General features: G+C 41.1%; 1 protein-coding gene across 1 annotated transcript in view; it reads right to left on the reverse strand.

Annotated features, from left to right (window-relative positions):
* Positions 1 to 2508: 2508 nt before the first annotated feature.
* FHDC1 (FH2 domain containing 1) overlaps positions 2509 to 22356 on the reverse strand; it is a 31647-nt gene continuing 11799 nt past the window's right edge. The window contains exons 4-11 of the mRNA XM_009634819.1: positions 16379 to 16464; positions 16193 to 16293; positions 13420 to 13490; positions 13209 to 13316; positions 12236 to 12306; positions 9791 to 9908; positions 7588 to 7752; positions 2509 to 4554 (exon numbers count right to left, since the gene is read on the reverse strand). Coding sequence (XP_009633114.1) covers positions 2509 to 4554; positions 7588 to 7752; positions 9791 to 9908; positions 12236 to 12306; positions 13209 to 13316; positions 13420 to 13490; positions 16193 to 16293; positions 16379 to 16464 — 2766 coding nt within the window. The remainder of the gene's footprint in view (positions 4555 to 7587; positions 7753 to 9790; positions 9909 to 12235; positions 12307 to 13208; positions 13317 to 13419; positions 13491 to 16192; positions 16294 to 16378; positions 16465 to 22356) is intronic.

Raw genomic sequence — 22356 nt, forward strand, 5'->3', positions numbered from 1 at the left:
ATGGGACGAAACGTAAAAATTCAGAGTTGCAGTGTAAAAGTCACCACCTGCTCCCGTAGAACAGGCTATTCTTTATTTCCAAAGTCCTGGGAGTTATAACCCAGGATTTCTCAAGAAAGTGTGCTAAGCTAAAAGGCATGAAGATAGCGACAGATCCAGACTTGTTAGTGCCATGAACGTTTGTCTTGGCCACAACGTACGATGTGTACACAAAGTGCCGCATCTGCCATCGAACGCCTTCCACGTTATACCCAAACCTGTGCAGAAAGTCCCGCCTCAGAAATGTTCAGAAACTGAAGTTAAATTGCGTGTCTCAGTATAAAAACAAGCCTCGTGCTTGCAACGCCGGGATTTCTGCTGTAAAGTCCTTTCTTCTGGGACTTTCCCACTGTCACCTACACCCAGACTCCAGTTGCTCGAGGTCTCCAGGACCAAAGCCAAGAGTACAGCAGGAAGGAGAAAGTACGAAACTCATACCCGGTAAATGGGAACTTTATTAAACTACCGAGTTACTCCGAAATGTATAAATGTTCCATTAAATACATTCAGTTTTCTTTTACACAGATTTATAGAAATTTATTTACATATTCCAAACACATTTAAATTATTTTCAAGCTTGCTAACTGATAAAATTTTTTGTTGGTTTTTTTTTTTAAAAAGGAAAAAAAGTCAATCATCTGCTCTTGCAGATGTGGGTACATCCACACTGATACAAATAAGAAAGGAGATGCTTTTGTATCTAACCCACAAGGGAGGGCAGTATCCAAAAAGCTTACAGGGTTTCAAGCAAAAATTCGCCCTTACTGAAAAGCAGGCTATATAAATTCTCCCTGGGGGACAGACTCAAACAAGAGGCCCTGTGCAATGCTTTGCGGTGTTTGGGTAGGATGCCTGCATCGGGATTTGCTGGTATGTGGGAAGAGCTAGAGGGCCATTGCCAAACTCAAACCACAAAGCTAGCTGCCCCTGATCCTAGCCCATGAGAAGCGCACGGGCAACGAAATGGCTCATTCTCACTGAATTACGCTCTTCCAGCGCTGAGGGATAGAGCAGACAAAGAGATCTACCAGTAGGAACTCAATGCCACTTGTCCAAAAAGATTTTCCTTTTATTTTTTATTTTATTCTTAAAGGAGGCTTCATTCATAAGTGAATAAAAAGGCAACTCTTTAAATAAGATGCTTAGAAGAACAGCAATCGGTTTCCCCACCTACATACATTTCTCTCGGGAAGATGCACAGCATGCTGAACAAGTTTTCCCTCATTCTCTGTACCTTAGACTGACAAAGTTAAAATTTCTATCTGCAGGAAAAAGAGGTGTTTTTATTTTGTAAAAAGCTTATCAAATACCAGTTTAATTCATCCTTTAGAGTCCTTAAACATTAAAAACCACATTTGAAGCAACCAAGGAAGTCTACAAAAACATTGTCATGCGTAAGCTCTGTGTTTCATGCTAAATATTCATGTTGACAAGGAGAGGGAGAGGAGGAGGAGAAGGAGGCGGCAGGGAAACTCATGGCTCAATCAGAGCCATTGCGACATTCAAGTAATTTGGTCGTAGATAAACCAGTGGAAACATGGAAGGGTAAGAAAGTGCTCGGCACTACGTCGCAGCCTTCAAGAGTTGAACTGCAAACATCCTTGATATGTATCATAAATATATGGCACTTCTGTATGACCAAAAGCTGGCAAGTCTGCTTGTGACCGAAACAAGTCAGGAGTAGTCATCACCCCAATGGTTACCGATGGCCCTTCCAACAGGCGCAGCCTCCGGCCCTGCTACTCGACGCAGCACCAGCCGTATCTGCTTGTGCATGCAAGACAATGCTGCCACATTCTCGGCGAATAAGCCTCCTGCCCAGCAGAAAGCCTTCTCCAGACACACATACACATTCATAAAACATGCTATAAATTCTTCAGTGAGGTTAAAGACAGCCACAAACAGCAAATGTCCCGTTTTACTATTTTTTGGCCAGCCGTTCCCAGTGTGTCCAATTGCCAGCAATGGACTTTGCAACAGGCAAAAAGAGGTCCTGAATCCAAGGAATTGAAAGCAACGGAAAGCACAATCACCTAAGTTCGTTTTCAGTACTGTTCCACAGGATCCACTTTGACATCGAATAAGGAACCAACCAGCACAAAGGCTCAAGTCTTAGGAAGAATCTTATGTATACAAAAACTGGCCTTTATCCATGTTTTCTGTCACAAAGTGTTTTGTAGTTTAACTTCTTAAAACTTTTTGGCTTTTGGTGACCTTCTGTGTAACAAATACGCAGAGATTTGCTGTTACGCTTGCATCACATCACAGTAGCTTCAAATACATTCAAATTCATAAAAAAGGATTTAGACCAGAACACGACTACTTGCCCTTTTCCAACGGTGTGCCGAACTTTAATGAGCACATGATGTTGCTTTATCAGCAATGTTACTGTTCTAAGGAATTTCACGACACGGACATCCAGTGCTTGAACAAGTGTTCACATTCCAAGATTCAAAAGAAACCTCTCCCTTATTTCAGTAACGGCTTCAGTATTTTGCCAATTGTGGTCCGGTTTGCATCTTTCAGCTTGAGCGAAGCCTTTTCCACTGTTCCCTGCTCCTTTGGCGCAGGCTCTAATTTAGTGCTGACAGCTTCTCCCTGCATGATGCTTCTTCCAACCACTCTGGCACTACTTGCTCTCTTCAAGGTACTCACGCTGTTCTCCTTTGGAGTCGGATCATCAGAGGTTGCCGCTGGCTTTGCTTTGGGCAGCCTCTGGGACACAGACCTGGTGATGGTTGGCGGTCTGGATGAGCTGGATAGATCCACTTTTGCACGCTTTGAAGAAGAAGCCACTGTATTCCTTGCAAAGTTTGGGACCGCAGATGGTGGTTTGGGAACACTGACTGTGGCAACCTTGGTGTCATCTGTAGGGGTCTGGGGTTTTCCGCCGGTGCGACACATCTTCATTTCGTCTATCTTCGACTTGACATTACTCCTAACAGGTTTAGAGCTTGGCTTCTTGAGAGAGACTCTGTCCCTCTCAAAATGCGCACTGCTCGAGGTGACAGTACCCCTTTGTAACCTTGGCTCTTCTACTGACATGCTGTGCCTGTAAGGACTTCTGGGCAGCGTGTCTGTTGTGCCTCGGACAGAGCTGCGACGAGACAGCCGACTTTCCACTGTACTAGTTTCACGAAGCGCTGGCTTGGCTTCCGGCTTTTTCACGCTGCTCGGTGCTCTGTTTGACCGAGAAATAGGCACCACTTTCCTCATACTTTCATTCTCAGAGGCATTCAAAGTTCTTACAGGTCTGGAAGGAGTTGTGTGGCTAGGGCGAGTGCCACTGGATTTTGAGGAGCTTGGAGATCTATCTTTTAGAGAGTTTCTCTTTGGTCCTGCTGGCTCTTTATTTTTTATGGGCTTTTCTTTAGGAAGGGCGTGCTTGCTATTGGCATCATCCTTATCATTCACAGAAGTGTGAAGAGACAGATCCTTGGCAGAAGCAGAATTCAGGTTTGAGAAGAATGTTCTAGCCCTGTATTGAGCATCATTCCCAGAAGAGGGTGCTTTGCCAGCCTCACTTCTTATTTCATTGCCTGCTGATTTAAAATCATTTCCCTCTTCAGAGTCCAATGTCAAAGAACAATCAGTCGTCGTATCTGACACATAGAACATTGGCCCATCTTCCCGACTTCCCGAAATACTTGTATCCATAGACATGGGGCTGCTGCTGCTGGGCTCTGAAGCTTCACTCTTACAACCCACTACCTTGGTTTTATGGTCGTGGGCCTCTCTGGAACTTCTGCAAGCTGGAGGCAGGTCATCGTCGGCAGTGCTAAGGGAATGAAAGCTTAGATCATCTAGAGTCTCCAAGTCTGTTCCACCAGCATCCTCCAAATATATTAAAGGTGTATCCTCTGCAGGCTTTGCTCCTTGAATATCAAACTTACGTAATCCTTTAACAAGTTCACGCTCCTCAATTGCAAGGGCCAGAGCATTTATGTCTGTGGACTCCTCGCGGGATACATTGGAAGCGTGCATGGTGTAGTCGGTGCTTCTCTGTGAGTAACGGGTGCCAGGACCTGTTGAGCCACTGAAGTGACTGGGCTGAGCTGGAGGCACCTGCAGTAGGCCACCACTTTTCACTTTGGTTTCAGACTGTTGGTGTAAGTGCAACGTATTTAAGTTGAGATCTCTTGTTTCTTTGGATTCAGTCCAGGCTACGTTTGGTCTTGCTTGCCGGGTGTTTGCACGGGGAAGGCTGTTAAACTTGTTCGGATCCTCATCTTTTGAGATTTCCAGGAAACTCTGCAACTCCCTGTCTGCAGTAATCCCCAAAGAAAGTCGAGAACGTCTAGAATTGGGGTTTCTGTATGAAGGGCTTTGAGGTCTCTGCTGCAAGAAGGGAAGAAATTCTTCAAGTCCTTTTTTGGCCAACATCTCCACATCATTTTCACTGCTGCTCCGCCCAAAGCTCCCAAGCTCTCCAGCCGCCCAGGATCGACGCTTCTCCTCCAGCTCCTTTCGCCTTTGCAGACTATGAAGTTCCTGGATCTCTCGTTCCCTATTTTCCTGACGAAGAAAAGCATAAATACATGTCTCAGAAGACAGTGTCCTATGTGGGAGAAAAGTCACGCTCCTTTACCTTTCCTTTTATTTCTTCCCATCCAAGTTACCTCCTACTGCTATCACCCTCCCCCAACCCCCAATACATACACAAAATCACCATGACAACCACAGCCTGCAACCATTAACCCTATGGAGAGCCGTTCCCTGCATAACTAATGCTGGAAACACATCAGTCTGGTCAGCATAAGAAAAAAATGCACAAGTCCCTGCAGAGACCAAGAACGTGACCTATCAAACCCAAGTAGATGCTAAGTCCAGCCAAAGAGTTCCTGCTGCAAGATGGAGTGCCTCAGGGCCCCACTGGGTTTCAAGTTGGCAGTTTTATCAGGTGAGTAAACTTCTACCTGATCATTGCATCTGTACTTTAAGACAAACTTGGCTAACGAGCACATAGCCAATGTGTTCCTTCCATCCTCCCTTATTACAGCTGCTATTGTTCCTCAGCAACTGCAGTTTCTATGGGGTGCTACGTACGTAATCTATTGGAACATTATCGGTGGGAAATTTTGTGAAAAGACATCACTTAATTGCAGATGAAAGCAAATAGAAAAGTTTACACCATGCCTCTCGATCATTACTGAGCCATCAACTGACACCACTGAAGGACCATTAATCAATGCCTCACTCCAGTTTTGTATCTCCTATTCACTGCTGGCTTCAAAAACGGGCAACTATTGCACAGAAATTGCCCAAGGCAGGCTGGAGATTTTGGCAGCTGGGCTGAGGGATTTTGGTTCAGGAAGCCACAGAAAGAGGCAGTTAGTGTTTGAAAAACAACACAGTAACACCTTTTTACCAAATCGTTAGCAGTGGATTTCTGTGAATATCAACATTTTAACTGTCACCTCTAGGCTTCACATTTAATCTAGCTGAACCTTTGGTTGAACTTTCCAGGTTATTTTCTGAAACGGAGAAACTGGTTTTCTAGAGCCAGTACAGCTGTAGAAAAAGAAAGAAGGGAGAGGCTAGGCTTGACAGAGGATCCAAAAATTACATGATTTTCCAGCATGTTGTTCAATCTGTTCTGAGCAATGACACAATGTTTAAAAAAAAAAACAAACAAACAAAAAACCACACACCTATATTTGTCTGAACCACTGTCTAGATTGATCTTCGCATTGTTGTGACAACAAAAGAGCTGAACAACTAGAAGAAGTCACCTGAAAGCTTTCACTAAACAAAAGCCTAATGCTGAAGCTCTTTTTGATGAATGGGGTAATCTACACCTTTTAAAGTGGATTTGAGACTGAAAGATAAGATGCATTAGACGCCTAAGAAACCTGAACAGCTAAGAGAGGAAAAAGAATAAAAAAACCTTGCATTTCAGGAAAAATGTCTGTGGCCAGGAGCTTTCTTTCAGGTATGGAATTACAGAATGAATTCTTGCCAAATGCTAAAGCTCAACTTTAAATATCCCATTGTAAAGAGAAATAGTTAAAAATAGTTGCAGACATTAATACCATATTCAATATTAGACACGGAACATTTTAACCTCACCCAAAACATGTTTCAGGAGATTTTATTCAAATGAAAAAACAAAACTTATTTTAAGCACATATAGACATGTTATAAAATCGCAAAATATATTTAAACTTTTAAAATATGTGCACATGGCCATTGTGGCATAAGCCATCTTTTCAGACTGCTGGCTGTGCTGTCCACACATCCCATTCATTTGTCAGAACTGCAATCTTTATTCTGAATTCTTCTGTTAATTTTGTAGGGACAGAAGTTAATCCCCACAAAATACCTAGTAAGCAAATCTCCTCAGTATTTGCAAATAAGAGACTAATATGTCATTTTTACAGTGTTACTACTTACTAACCAGAAAGGGGAAAGAAGATCCCCATTGGACCTTGAAGTAATAGCTATCCAACAACCACTTGCAATGTGTGACTATGAATTACATCCCCAATCCCAAATAATTGAACACGTATGCATGAAGACACCTCTCACTAAAATGTCTGCAGAAGTTACCACCATTTGGTCTTATATGTCTGTACAACGTTCATACACATGTGTAACTACATGCTATCTTGGGTGGTAGGTAAGGGGTAGGTAAACTAACGGTACAAGAGGCCTGTTAGCTGAACATCCTTTCAGCTTGCTATAAATCAAGATTTTTCTCTTCTGAACTAAAGCTCTTGCACTAAGTGCTGTCAACTGCAGATTGCATAAGGCAGAAAAATAAACAAATGTGTGGGTCCACCTAATTCATGCTATTTATAAAGACCTAAAAAATATTTGTAACAGCTGAACCAAAGCTGTAACCAACACTGATACTGCTCCTTTGTCTTAGCATACTTCTTGAATTATTTGGGACCAATTCAGGGTACTTTGCAAATAACGGTCACACTGGGGATGAGGTATCTTTGTACTGTAGGCCCGTTTCTTGAGTTTTCACCCACAAAAAGCATTTAAAAGAACAAAGTAGAAGACACAGTCCTTACTTTACTTGGCAAAGGGTGTCTAGTCATGTAAAGGAGGGCAGTGGAGAGCCTGAGCTAGCGCTGATTCAGGCTGGTATGTCCATGCAATGTGATGCCACATCTCAAGGCCTTCCCAGTGATCTAACATTAGCAGTCCAGGGCCTGAACAGCAAGCACTGGTCAGGAAGTCTGCGCAAGCTGTTCCGCTGCTCAGCTTAGCAATCACCAGCCTCCTCACCAAAACAGAAGGAAGGAGCTCGCTTACAAGCAGGCCAGTAGGCTACCCTGATGTATCATCTCAATGGTCTCGTCAGCCTGCAGCAGAAGATGCAGAGCAGTGGGACTGCACACAGGGCTGAGCAGAATGACCATTTCCTACCCAGCTTCTGGCAAGGAATGCCTACAAGAGGGCAGTTTACTGTAGCCACTCGAGCAACTAGATCAAATACCACACGACATAAATTGTCCCTTAAGCAGAAAAAGCAACTTAATTCATGTGAGCCAATATATACTTCAAATGTGTGAGAATTTCATTCAGTGGTCTTACCTTAACAGCCTTGTTGAATCTTACGCAAAAGTCCCTAAATATCTGGAAACATTCATCCAACTTCATAGTTTCTTTGTCTTCACAGAAAAAGTCAATGAGAGCATTTCCCTCCTTTTGTAATTCTCGTTTCTGGTGTTCAAGCTCCTTTAGATGTCTTAGAGCAAACTGTAGCAAAACACATATGTGGCACAAACCAGACAGAAAAATTGAAGTCGCAACAGGTCATACATATTTTAGGAACTTATTAAATTCATATTCCAACCTGAGAGCTGTTACAGAGCCCAGGACAGTGACAGACCACTTTGGAGTGCCTTGAAAGCTCCACACACCTTATCTTCCCATTTTCCCTGCCACTTTGACTAAACATAAATGGATTAATTCCTCCTCCCTACTTTTCCCCAGAAACCATGTGGATAACTTCATGGATATACATCACAGAATCGACTCCTTCCTAAGTTCACCCTATACCACAATGAAAAAGGTTTTCATGCCAGAAAGGTAAGTAACCACTGGAAATATGTGTATTTTAGGACATCCAGAAAACGTCCCCATAAAGTAGCACTTTGAATCATAACTGTAGACCTATACAGTCAGGGTTGGAGTAGATTAGTGGATTTCTCAGGAGGAAGAGAATAAGGCTGTGGTTAGACTTTGAGCAGTAGAACTGCTTAAAACACTTCCAGCAGTTGCCCCTCTGTCTCCCCTATCTGCATCACCAGCCATTCACCCTAATCCTTGCGCAATCCCAGATCTGATACCACACGTGGCTCAAAGTAACCTGGAGAGAAAAGCTAATTTTCAGACAAATCTATTCTCTGACACTGTCTAACTCGTGGTAACCTAAACACTTCTGATACTGCAGCACCAGGGTGGGAATAGGCAGCTGGAGGCACAGGTGACCATTTAAGCCAATCCTGCTGCTGGAAAGTTGCTCGGCAAATTATGCCAGTAGGGTAGCAACAAATCTCACGTGTTAGTCTTTAAATAAAAAAAAAAAAAGGGGGCACCCAATAAAAAGCTGGCTTGAAGATAAACTGGACAATTGATAAAAGCACACATAGAAAATTAGTTCCTCCCACATAATTCAGTAATTTATTCATGAGGATGAGATAACGAAAGCTGACTTTTAAATCAGTTTGGTTATCACCTGTAATTTAGAAACAAAAACCGGAAGTGTTTATGTAAGGTATGCATTTGTAAAATGATTTTTTTCCCAACATCTCCTTTGGAATGTGGCCTAAACAAGGTTGTAATGTTACATAAAACCAGCTATTAAATTAAAAAAAAAAATCCCAAACATGTTAGAACATAACATTAAAGAGTCTGGGTGCAATGGATAAAAGCCAATAATTCAGAGTGAATGAGGACAGGTATTTCAATCTTAACCTACCCCTTTCTTCATCAACTTCTCATCTCCTGAAAAACTGCAGGGACTATGAACTACATTTGCAAGTTGAAAATCAGGGCGGGTTAAGTCCCAGACCAACACCTGCTTTCTTACTTTTAATAATTATCTTTATGGTGAAACAGAAAAAACATTTAATTGAGGTATAATACATATTTCTCCAGGCATCACCACATACTCAGAAAATACCAAGAACTCTGCTTCAAAGTTAAGTGCTATGCACATTCATGTCTATAAAGTCACTGCAGTACTAAAAAAGAAAAGGAGAACCCACCCAGAAGTAATGATATGGCTCAGAATAATACACTCTGTGCTAAGGGTAAATTAGTAGAGAAAACAATCCCTTAACCTTCCAGCTTCCAACAATATCTCTTCGGCCACCCAACAGTCAGTTTTCATATGCATAACACAGCCTCAGCTAAAACTGACATGCTCCAGTATAACATAACATGCAGATGCTGTATTTTGGGCAGCTGTGAAGTACAAAACCAGAGACCAATCCAAATTGTCTTATATTTTAACTACTGATCTTCATCAGTCATTTCACAGGCATTAAACACGCTTGCCTAACAAGCCGCAGGCAATGTACACTCAATATCCCTCCCTGTAAAAACACAGTCCTTCCAACACTCTTACTTGACAAATAGCATGTAGTTGGAACACCTTTGTACAACTGATAGGGTAGACATATTAAAACAATGCTTCTGTTTATTAACATGTCCACACAAATTACACTGAGCTGAGGAATGCTCCTGTATTCAGACGATAGTAACACATTAACACGGGTATCCTACAAACCTGGAGAAAGTTTTCCATCTGGTGAAAGAGTTTTGGGTCTCGCCGAATGCTCTCTTTAACAGATCTTGCCTTGAAAGACAGCGAGTGGAGCTCTGCTTCTACATTATCAATGGATAACCTACAAATAGCATATACAGAGAATGTTTATCATGGGGGAAGGAGTTGCCCACAGGTTAGCCACAATATGCTTCAAAAATAGATGTTTAACATGAGGTGCAACCTGGCTATCAAACAAGACCTGCATGTCCAGGAAATCTTTCCAAAGTAGACACTGAAAGTTAGGAGAGAGATAAGCACATTTCTTCTTATTTGCAACTTGAAAGATTTCCATGGGGTGTGGTTTCGAGATTAACTCCAGCCAGTCCTACCCAACCTTGCACGAGAAAGGGTAATGCTGCCCTGCCTCTGACCAGGTGTTCCTTTTCTCTCCCTGGTGCCTGTGCTAGCACTCATTTTCTTTGTACTGAAAATTAACCTAGGAAAAGGAAAAAACCAGTTTGCTTCCAGACAGATCATTTACTTGCTGCAGCTGATTACATGACTGTTTGAGTGCAGTAGCTGGCACAAAAAGGGGGTCACAAGGGATTGTCAGCCAGGACTACCCATTTTGGCAGTAGCATTTGGCATCATGAAATTGCATGTTACGTTCTTCCAAAGCAGTCACAGCAATGCAGCCTACACAGTCTCAACCCTGCACTTACAACATTTCACCCTTCCACCACTTAAGCTGCTCCTGTGGAGAGGTAACTCAGAAACCGAAGACCACAGGAAAGAGCTCTGATATATTCTAAGCTTTATCCTGGGAGACCCACGTTCCATAAATCAGGAGCTCCCACCCAAATCTCTCTGTCACTTTGAGGGTAAATGCTTCTAAAACTATGGCGTTTCCTTCACAAGAGAACTAAGCTTTGCCTAGGAATTGAAGCACCACAGCTTCCAAAATTATAAAAATTAACAACTGTACACATGCTCCTAACTAAGGTCATTTCACCAGCAGCATGACTTTAAAACAGTAAAGCTGAAGAATTCGTGGCAGACTGATTGAAGTGCACATGGCAGCAGATGGTGACAGCATGCATAAGTTTGTCAGTGCACACACAGATGAATATAAAATGTGTGCTGGTTTTATTCTGCTTACTTCATCTGCAAAGGTTAGTTCCCTGTTCAGGACAGATCATGGGTTTTTTTGGCAAATAAAGAAAGCAGCAGAAGATACGGGCTACATTTTTCTGCCTGTGAAGGAGGAAGAGGATGGCCTACAAGTAAAGAAGGCAAGACAATAAAAAATAAAGGACATAATGGTAGTTGTTTTAACATGCTCTAATTGGGAGGATTTATGAGCAACTTGTACATGACAGTTGTCTCTAATAAAGATCTTCCTCATGCCCAATGGTGAGACATGTATTTCATTTTGTTTCATTTTCCTGTACAGAGTGCATTCCCCAAATAGATTTCAGCATGAGTTACAACAGAAGATTTTCAGCATTAACAAATGTGATCAAAGCACAAAGTGGTTAGAAAAAATATCACCAGATTTGGGATTCTGCCTGTTCCCCTGCTGTTTGCCAGGGGGCTTGGATGCCGAGGGAGGCTACATTCCCCAGCAGGCCACATGGCAGACTGCCAAAAAGGTGTGTGGGTTGGATGGCAGAGAGCCACACAGGTGGTCCCTCAAAAATTTTCTGATTAACTCCATGGCCACTCCTTCCCTCAGGAGATTTCAGAGTCCTTTGCAGACATTACTTAACCCTGCCTCAGATCTAAGAGACTGGATCCATTTTACAGCTGGGAAAAGAATGTAGATAGGTTGCTGAAAGCTCAAGAGTAAGGAGGTAGCAAAACTGGGAACAGAACTCCAGCACTGCTAGCTTCCAGTTTGGGATTTTAGATTGCACTGCCTCACAAAAGCAAGTAGTTATTAAGGTATGAATCAGGTTCAGTTCAAAATTATGCCGCTAGAGACTTTAAGATGAAAACAATACAGAGCCCCAAACCCTTCAGACTTTCCATCCAAGACAGAAATGGGAGAAGCAAACAAAATATCAAAAAGCATCTAACAGAAGCCAGGGACAGCACCTGTACCTGGTACTAGATTTGGAAAAGTATTGTAGTGTGCTCAGAGAGAGATGAAAATTGGTTTAAGGAAAAACAGTAACATGGTTCTAGTTCAATCCCTTAAAAGTAACATATACGCACATGTATTTGTCAGAGACAAAACTACCAAAAACCTATGGAGATCATGTCATAAAAAACCTCACACCTGAAGGCACATTGCAGGCATACTTCTGCTAGCCAATGGAAATGAAGCCCTCTAAGCAATAGTAAACGTTTGCAAAGATCTCGGGTTTTGTGCCAAGCCTTCTCTGAATAAGCCTCATTGCTCCACAAATAAGAAAATTCCAAGTCACAGTCTAACCATAAGTTCTCAGTTTTCTTTTGACTTACCTGGCGGCGTCATGAACATCCTTAATTTTTTCTGAAAAGTTGAGAAGAGCAGCATCTTTCTTCTGGGCTTCCTGAAACAAACAGAACAAAACCAAAACACACACAATCCATTAACATTCCACCTCCATGCCAAAGTCCCTAACTCCAGCAGTTCTAAACCCTCTGGGATGTACTTAAAGGTTTCTCTCCTGCACTGTTTTTCTTCCCATTTAATCCTAACACAATTGAGTGGAGGACACCCCTTAACGAAAGGCAGGGATCAGAACTGGAAACTTTAAACAACAGCTTCCATTTGCAGTGTACAATAGCTGCTTCAGGCAGTGAACACAAGCCACATGTATTGGTAGGGAATGTCAGGGAAAGAACAATTTACTGATGCCCATTGTTTGAGCAGATACGATGTTTCCTGCACAAACATCAATTAATACCCTTATTGTTAGCTGACTGGAAATCTGTTAAGCCCGTTTGTACACAGATAACCAAAGTCACATACAGAAGCATTTAAATTCTCTCCCTTCTAAAATCAAGAAGTTTGAAAGGAAGGAAAAATAACTTGAAAAAAGTCTGCAGCAGCTTTAAAAATACGCGTCAGTCACCGAGGGGAAAAACAAAAACCTTTACCAAAGACGCTGCTCAAAAGATTCAACAGGAAGATTGAAAGAATATTTATCAAAATAAGCCACTTAGACAGTGTAAGAATTCAGGACAGTAAGAGAAAAGCTACAATGAGGAAGTTGGATGAGGCAAGCTCTTACACAATATAAAAAACTTAAAGTTTTCCACGGGTTTCTGGATAGCGTGACGAGACATAGATAAACTGGTGAATTTTGTGGCAGGAGAAGAAAGGTGAAGATTAGGATCAAAGCTGTAAAAAAGCCACCTTTGCTAAGGCACATAGCCCCTTCTATTGTCTATCATCTACAGCTCTACATTTGTAGCAGTTGTTTATACCAGCAAAATAATTTTTCTATACCAGAGCAACAAAATGCAGCAGACTCATCCCAGGTTTGTTTGCTTTTGTGTCCGCCAGCTTGAGCAGTGATGACAGTTTAAATCCAACAGCATTGCCAGCATAACCTCCCTAAAAAGAAACGAGCACACAGCTGAGGCATGACATCGATGGACTGCAATACTAACAGGGAAGTTTGGTCAAATCAGCCATCTCCATTTTAGACATCACTTACCGCATTCATAATATTTCCAGCCTGAAGGACCAAGTGCAAGATGGAATGCAGTTCCTCACAAGTCATTAACTCTGTACGGAACAAGAAAATTGCTGTCTAACAATTGTTTGTTTAGAAATATACACAGTCAGTTACCAAACTCCTTTTCATCTCAAGCTTTTAAAGGTGAAAATTTTTATTTTAACAGGAAACTACAACAAACGGAAAAGGTCATGGGAAAAACCCCAAGTACTATATAATTCAAATTCACAAGCACAGTTGACAAACCTCAAGTATATGTTAGACTTCAGCTTAGAAAGTATACTGTTTCCAAGGCAAGCCCCCCAGCAGCTAACAAAACATTTGGGCCCTAATCCTGCAATGTGCAAAGTGTCTCATGCAAGTGGTTAAGCATCCTCACCACCCACTAATTCCAGTGTGAGGCAAGTGTTCCGCACCCTGCAGGATCCATTTGCCATCTGCCAGGATTGGGCTTGTGAACCATTATCCCTTTTTTTGGGAGACTTAGCTATCAGGCCTGCAAAGATAACAGCCAATGTTTAAATTTTCCTTGCTTATCCCACTCCCACTATGAATCATCATTTTATTTCTGTATGATCGCCAACTCAGAGCAGCACTTATTTTACTTCAGTCACATCAAAGAGCATTTAGCACAAAGTTATATGCAGTGGGATGCAAAGAGTCAAATGGAATAAAACTACCTTTTAAAGCTTTTCCATCACAGAAGCCTGTTTTGTACATATTTCCATTTTTTTCAAAATGCACAGTGGTGCTCTATCTGAATTCGTACACCTTTTCACCCAGCCACATATGAACACAAAACAATACGTGTGCTTAAAAGTCACCAGAGGGATTGCCTTAGAAATAAGATGCAGAAATTCAGAACTGTAAAGAGTTAATAAATTAACATTACACAAGTAGCACAGCAAACCAAACAACTCCAAATTTGCAAGCGCCCATATGGCAAGAAAAATAACATGAGCTGGTTTTAATGTGAGGTACCATATTTTACACTGATGAACATAATAAAAGGTGGAATCCTTTTGATTGCAGTGTAAATACTTTAAAAACTATTTTGCTTTGACAGTCATATTCTATAATTTACCCTGCACTTAACTGCTCAACACAATACACTGATCTATCATTTTGGAAGCAGACAGCCCTTGTATCTTTGGATTTCAGTATTAGCAGCCTAAAAACATAGAACTAATTAAATCACCTTTGACGTAACAAGCTACAGGTGATGAAGCAAGGAGGAAGAAAGACGAGAGAATATAAAAGAGAATATACCAAATTTCGTAAGGCCAGGAGGAGAAGGCAACTTCTAAAGATTTTGCATAGTAAGAGCCTGCTCAGCGTCACTATGAGAAACATCCATTTGCAGGCTAGATGAGAATCCATCAGGCTATTTAGACCATCCTAACCCTTAGTGATTTACCAGCGTTAGAATTTAAGTAAATATTCTCTCAGCTTAATTACAAGGAAAGAAAGAAACATAGGAATAGAAAAGTAGACATAATTCCTAAACAACTGCGGGCTATCAACAAACCCTGAAGTGAAAAGACCAAATGGAGAAGAGCACATGACACAAGTGGACTGAAAACAGGGAAGCTCAGTCAGTCTTGATTTGCATGACTGGCCTGATGCAGGAGCTGGAGACCAAAGCGTCTCCTCTGGAGGGAATGAATTCATCAGTTCACAGATGTCCTGGGTGAAGGACATGAAGGACAATAGGGCGCGGCTGCTTTTATACATAACATATTCCCTCACATACATCTGTTGCTCAAAACACAAAGAACAATGATTTGAAAGAGATCCCAATAAAAGGCCAAACTCAAACCTCAGTCTAAGCTGAGGCACATTTTTCTGACTCAAGAAGGACTAGTTCAGTCTCCACTGGTGGGAAAAACACACCAGGCTTTTCTCCCTTTCCTTTCACTAAAAATGACTATCCTAAGCACTGGTGCTCATAGTTGAATATTTTTACTACTGTGCCTATTTATGCTAGAAGCGGTCTAAACAGAGCTCTAGTAGCCTGTCAAAAAAAAATGCTAGCATGAAATAGGAATTTCATATTGAGGAACAGGACAAATAGGCACTCCAGGCATTGGAAAACATCGGCATTAAAGTTCAACCGAAACCAGGAAATTAACTATTTTCCTGCAGAGTAGAAGACACGAGATTACCTTTACAAATAACCAGCTGCAGCATTTCAAAAGTTGTGAAATGTAGAGAACAAAAGAGAAATGTAGAGAAACAGAGAGAACAAAAACAGAAAACAAAGGAATAGTAATAGTATTAAGTCTCTACAATAAAAATTTTAGCCCATCAATACTGTCACCTCAAAAGGTAACGGCATATAGAGAAATTTGGAAACTATACAGTGATTTTCTCTATGGATCTCTGAAAGAGTGAGCAGAGAGTACAACAATCATGTTCAACCAGAGAGACAGCAATGCAAGAATGAGCAAACTCTACTCAAAAGATGATTTATCTCGATTTGGCGATGGATGCCTTTGCTCCTGTCAGTTTTGGATACACTGCTTGTAGGCTCTGATCATGAACTCATTGCTAGTGTGTCCAAAGTCTCCAGATTTTTTATTTTAGAAGCAAAGATTCGCCAGGCACACCCCGATGGCATTTGTCAGAGGGGAGTTAGCTTCCTTTTAATAGCTAAGGTACCTGAAATTCAAGCTCTAGCCTTCATAACGCAGACTAATTAACACGTTAACAAAACCAAGAGTATTAGGCATGTCCCAACATGCTTAATTACCTTTTGTTGCCCGTCTTATAATTTTCATGTCATCCTGTAGAGAAGCACAGGAGGGTGAGAACTCCCTCTCTAACACCATGGCTTCAATCCTAAGAGCATAGCTGAAGCACACAAACAAACAGGTTTAGAACTGACAGCCAAAAGGAAACATTTACCATGAACAGAATAAACGTACTATCTCCTTACTTTGGCACCTGGATTAGTAAATACATGAAGGAATCAGCTTGAGACAGTTTTGATACATCTCCATCAAAGGCTTTCAATTTCTTTACCTAGAAAAGAGAAAAAGAATTTCATCAAAGATCACGGTTAACTTGACTTTGGAAGAAAACACCTTCAAAAGCAGTAAATTTAACAGGAGGCATTAGAGTCCACTCAGTCACTGAGTGAGTGGCTTCACTGTCCTAGCTACTGTAATTTGCACACACCTGAATCACAAAAAAAATAAAACCAGTAACATCACTCTTCTCCCAAAACCATAGCTACACAGTCCAGCGAAAAACACATGATGCCATTGTTCTGATTGGTGATTCTGATTTCTGATCAATAATTTCTGATGTCCGAATCATCGTTCTGATTTCTGATCACTGATTGCTTTCATCACCACATTTAGGGCACTGCTGTTCCAGTTTCCCCAGGAGAGTTGGCTTTTTTCTTTCCAACTGGTCCATTTTCTGTTCTCTAGCTGTTTGCCCAGGAAACAGCTGCTTAAGAGATGATCTGAAGAACGATCCTTGACCGTTCAACAACTGTGACGGGCACTTGGGCATAGCTTGAAATTAACTGTGTTCAGCATTTCCAGCATCAGACTACCTAGATCTCTTTGGCACAATGCAGCTAAGGTTTAAGTTACAGTTTTTTTTTCCAAATACTTGCTTCAACCATTTCTTCTAAAACTCTCTTAAGGGGCAAACTTCATGCTCTTGAGTTTGTACTTTTTTATTCTTACAAAATATTTTAAAGATAAATGCAATCTTGCATTTTAAGTTATTTGTTGTCAGTACTTTAAGAACACCATTTACATGCAAAGGAAATATCACTGCATTCATTTTGTCGATCTTCCTTCCCAGCTCCACCAAAATCCATACATTTGCATGATCTGGAAGCCACTGATCTGCCCACATACTTACTATTTGTTTGTATAGAAGAACTGGAAAATACATGCACATATGTTTAAGTGTAACTGGAATTTCTTCCACATCTTCCAACACAGCAACTGTGTCCAAAAGCAGAGCTCACTCTCAATTACACTATTCCTTCATTCAACTAACAAGTTCACACCCAGTATCAGTTGCATGTTTCCACTGATTTACACACCAGCCCATCATCCTTCCTTCCTATAACATTAAAGCCTATTCACAACCACATTTACACAGATGGTCTTCAGTTTTAGAAAGCATATTAAGCTATCCTGGAGAGAGGCATACTACATGAGGGCATCAACAGTTACAACAGTTACCAGGTTGCCATGATTTAGCAAGATATCTATAGTTTTTTTTAAAGCACCAGGCTCCAAATTAATCATTTAAGTTATTTTTCTGTTTTCACAGCAAAAAATTAACTAACTGATTTGTAGCAGAAGACAACATATGCTATGCTAAATCAGAGATTTAAAATAAATTCTGGATGAGCAGAAGAAAAGGATTCTTTTAACAGCTTTGTTCTGCTTTATTCCCATTCTTTTTCCACATCATGAAAAAATAGAAATGTTGAGAGCACATTAAGAAAGAGAAAACAAAAATTGCAGATTAAACCCAGAATAGAAAAAACTTCCTTTTCAAATTAAAAAAAAACCCCAAACCCAAACAAAAAAACAACAAAAACTTATGACCAAGAAAGAGAATTCTAATCAAAGAGCAATTTTTATTCAGGATACCTCGCTCCATTTCCTAACACCCCCCACACACACACACTTAACCCAAGACACTCAGACAAAAGCTCTTTCTAAAGATAAACAGCATACCCATTTTTTGAGGCCTGAGAAAACTCCTAATTTACAGAGTCATTCAAGAAGTCTGCCAACAAAAAACAGGAAAGACCAGACTTGACATTCCTGATATTTCTAAGATGTTAAACAAGCAAGAGACAAAACCAAAATAAACACTTTTTCCTACATCATGAAGTGGGGAGTGGGAGGCATCTACTATTTCAGTTAGTCTTTGCAGGTGTTCTTTAACCTAGCTTCCAAAAAATAGTGGTCTGCAACCTAAACAACAAAAATTGCAAATTCTCCAACCTCATTTTAGTATGCTGCAAATACCAAAGTTTGCCTGAAAAGGATACAGGCCGTCAGATTTGGGGTGGGGAGAGGGAGGAAAAAAAAAGAAAGACAGCCCACCAAAAACCCACCCTGAATCACCAGCATCAAGATCTTATAAACCACAGGCAATTATAGGAAGATGCAATTTTAAGATGTAAGATTTAAAAAGTGAAAACAAGAGATCCTGAGATACTTACAGCAATATTAACTTGTTCATGCTACCTGTACTATATTTAAATATACTTTTGACAGTAAGTAGCAGTCAATATTATCTATGTGTAACGTTAATTTCACAGACACTGACTGGATGAAATCCTCTTTCTTCTACCCTTCCTGGAGTGGTACAAGGGAGTAGTAAATCCCAGAATTCATCCAAAAGGGGGAACTTCCCTATACATGCACAACAGAAGACATTGATGAGGATAGGATGGGGTGTAAATGTCACAGCGCAAAAAGCTTTGGGCATTAGTCAACCCAAAAGACAGTCTGTGTAATCAGCCTTAAAACAAAGATGGTTCTCCTCACCTGGTTACACTTTTTCCAGCCCACATGCGCCATCTTAACACCCCCACACACTGCCTTTGCCTTAGATGTCCAAAGCTACCTTTATAAGAAGCAGCAAAGCAGCTCACCTGACAAGCCCAAAACCCAAGCAAGGTGGATGATACTGACAACAATGTTCACTATTAATTATGTCAACAGATATAGTAGATAGGTTTATAATTAGTCAGAGAACACAAAAGAGCTAAAAAATATGTTTATTTTAAAATCACAATGAATAACTACCAGCTCTGGCTTTGACGTCCTCCCTTCAAGCACAACTCAATCTTTTCCACAACAGTATACAGCCATGTACCAAGACATGGCAGTGTAATGTATACAGGCAAGAGAGTATGTAATTACACTGTATGCTCAGTTCTGTATTACTCAAATTGGGTGCAGAGCTACTCATTTAATTTTTCATTATATTTGTATACGGAATATGCATTTGCACTGTCCATGCATGCCCACGCACACTACATCAGATTTTAGATACAGAAGGTTCTCACATACGTAATTTGCTTCATTTTAAAAACAGTTATGAAACAGAAAAAGCCTGATGGCTGGAGCACCTCTCCTATGAGGACAGGCTGAAAGAGTTGGGCTTGTTCAGCCTGGAGAAGAGAAGGCTGCGGGGAGACCTGATTGCGGCCTTTCAGTGCTTAAAGGGGGCCTATAGGAAAGACGGGGAAAATCTTTTTAGTAGGGCCAGCTGTGACAGGACAAGGGGTAATAGTTTTAAACCGAAGCAGGGTAGGTTTAGACTGGATATAAGGAAGAAATTCTTTACAATGAGGGTGGTGAAACACTGGAATGGGTTGCCCAGAGAGGTAGTGGAGGCCCCATCCCTGGAAACATTCAAGGCCAGGTTGGATGGGGCTCTGAGCAACCTAATCTGGTTAGCGGTGTCCCTGCCCACTGCAGGGGGTTGGACTAGATGACCTCTAGGGGTCCCTTCCAACCCAAAACATTCTTCTTTGATTTGATTTGTGAACAGCTGGAGTAGATACGCCTATTGCAAATATCTCATTATTCCTCATAGACAGGAAAGCTACTGCATGTCTGCCGCTCAAGTTTTCAGTCATTTTTGAGCTACCAGTAGCACTTATTTACAACTAGTGGGATTTTATTTTATGGCATAAAACAGGTATGTTGTACGCCTATGCAGGATCTTTGAAGAAGAGTATAAATCAGTACACCAATCATACTCACAAATGCTTGTAACTAAGTATTTCCCACATTCTGATCAAATAAGTAAAATATTCCCCAGGTTACAAATAAAAAAGTAGAGCCAAGGGCAATAGTCCAGAGGAGTAAACATTTTCTCTGGTTGGTTGGTTTTTTTAATATTTCCACACCATCAGATCACTAAAGAAAAACAGAGTTAAAAAATACCAAAACCCCAAAAGGCATCACAGTGGAATCCAACCACAAGGACATGTGGGAAAGCAGCTCACATATTAGGTGGGGAGGCACCATGGGGCACATGCCTGGGCAGTGGCAAACCTCTATCAGCAAACGATAAAAAGGAGAAAAACCTGCAGCTATCATAAGGGGAGGAAGAGGAAGCAGAAGATGAAAGCTATGAAGGGTGGTCAGTCACACACAGCACTGGCTGAGGAAAGGAGGCGGCAGTTAACTACACAAACACGGTTTGGAAAGGGTAGAGCTGACAGACAGGAACTATTCCAGTAAAGCAGGTGACACATGACCAGGGTTTTAAAACAAGAGTATATGAGCAAAGGACAGGCTTGAGACATTATAAAGGAAGTTAAGACACTGTGTTGATAACCTGGGCATGCATGTGTGTGGGTGAGCTGATTAGCTGGATGATAAGCTCTCTTCTGGATATATTTAAAGTACAAATTCTGGCTATTCTAGCTCATTAAACATTGGACTCTCTCAATTTTTACCAGTCTGGGCCTGCTGAGGAGTGCAATGATACACACATAAAAGCAGCTAAAAGCTTCTCCTCTGCTTTGGTCAGGGTGCCAGTAAATGACAGCTGTCAGCCATTTTAACAGGATATCATTAAGAAACAACTAAGAATCTTTTAAGTGATAAGAGCAGAGCAGAGTTGCTCTTATTGCTTCAGTCAAGACAAAGGCTCCCTGGAAAAAAAAGTGAGCTGCGAAAGGATGAAGCAGAGGAGATTCCAAATAGGCATTTCTTCCTCTTACAAAACTGCTAACCACAGTAAGGTACAAACAGCAGGTCTTCTAACAAGGCTTACACGAAATCAGTGATCTTATCTTACCTGTTAATGTATTGAGAGTTTTTATACCTTTCCTTGGTCTTTTTTTTAACCACTGTATGATGACTAGGCTGGTGCCACACCCGCAGCCCTGAACAAAACAGTGAGTGGAACCTTGCAGCAAGCTCCAGGTTTGTCAGCTTCAAGAATTTGTCAAGTTTTTCAAATTAAGCATTCAAAAATATCCAAACGTTTTCAGTTTGACAAAAGACTTTACAGCAGTGCCAATATTTCGATAATGGTCTTACTCAGTTTGACAAAAACATCCAGCAATGAGCCAGTATTTGCCATTTATACACAAAAATCCCAACAGCCCTCATAGCTGTTGGGGTTTTTCACAGAAAACAGCTAGAAAATTACTAGTACTGACACCTATTTCAGCATGTAAACAGAGTTGCCACATTACAATACTGCAAAAAGAATAATTTTAAAGACAATCCATGTTAAATGTATTTGTTAGCCCGAGTACTTAGCCTCCATTGTCAGAAAGCTGTTCCATCTCAAAGACGCCCGAACGTCCATCAGGTGCCTGAAGTAATATGGACTGAAATGATGTAAAATGCATCACATACATCAAACTGGTGACCGGGCGAACACTCAGGTAATCTGACTATACATCACAACACTTCTAGATAAGATTGGAGTATAAAGCCAGTGTTCGTTCACACTAGATAACCCCTGAAGGTTGTTGGTAAAAAAGAAGAAACGTGATGGTCCAGAGTTGCCCTTTCTACTGCTATGACCAGGAATGGTATTCCTCCCTCCCTTCCTTCACTTTTACAGACTAAGGATTTATGGTGCCGTATAAAAGAAAAAGTAGGAGACATCGCCAAATACAGTCATTGGGGTGGAGCACACGCCTGGCAGGGGGTACTTGGCTCTCATTCCAACCTGCAAGACAACTCTCTTACTGGGAAATGTGACTGTATAAACTGAGCTGCTGAAAAGAAGAATATACAAAGAGGAACTGCAGAAGCCCACCCATGGTTACACCAAGACAGTTAGCACTGGTAACTGAGTAACAGCTAACGTTTTAGGATCTGACTGCTTAAGTCTCTGCTCAGAGTAATTCTCAACCCCTACAACAGCAAAGCAGGCCTTTAGGAGAAC

The sequence above is a fragment of the Egretta garzetta genome, unplaced genomic scaffold (genome assembly GCF_000687185.1).
Source record: "Egretta garzetta isolate BGI_Z169 unplaced genomic scaffold, ASM68718v1 scaffold32, whole genome shotgun sequence".
Lineage (NCBI taxonomy): Eukaryota > Metazoa > Chordata > Aves > Pelecaniformes > Ardeidae > Egretta > Egretta garzetta.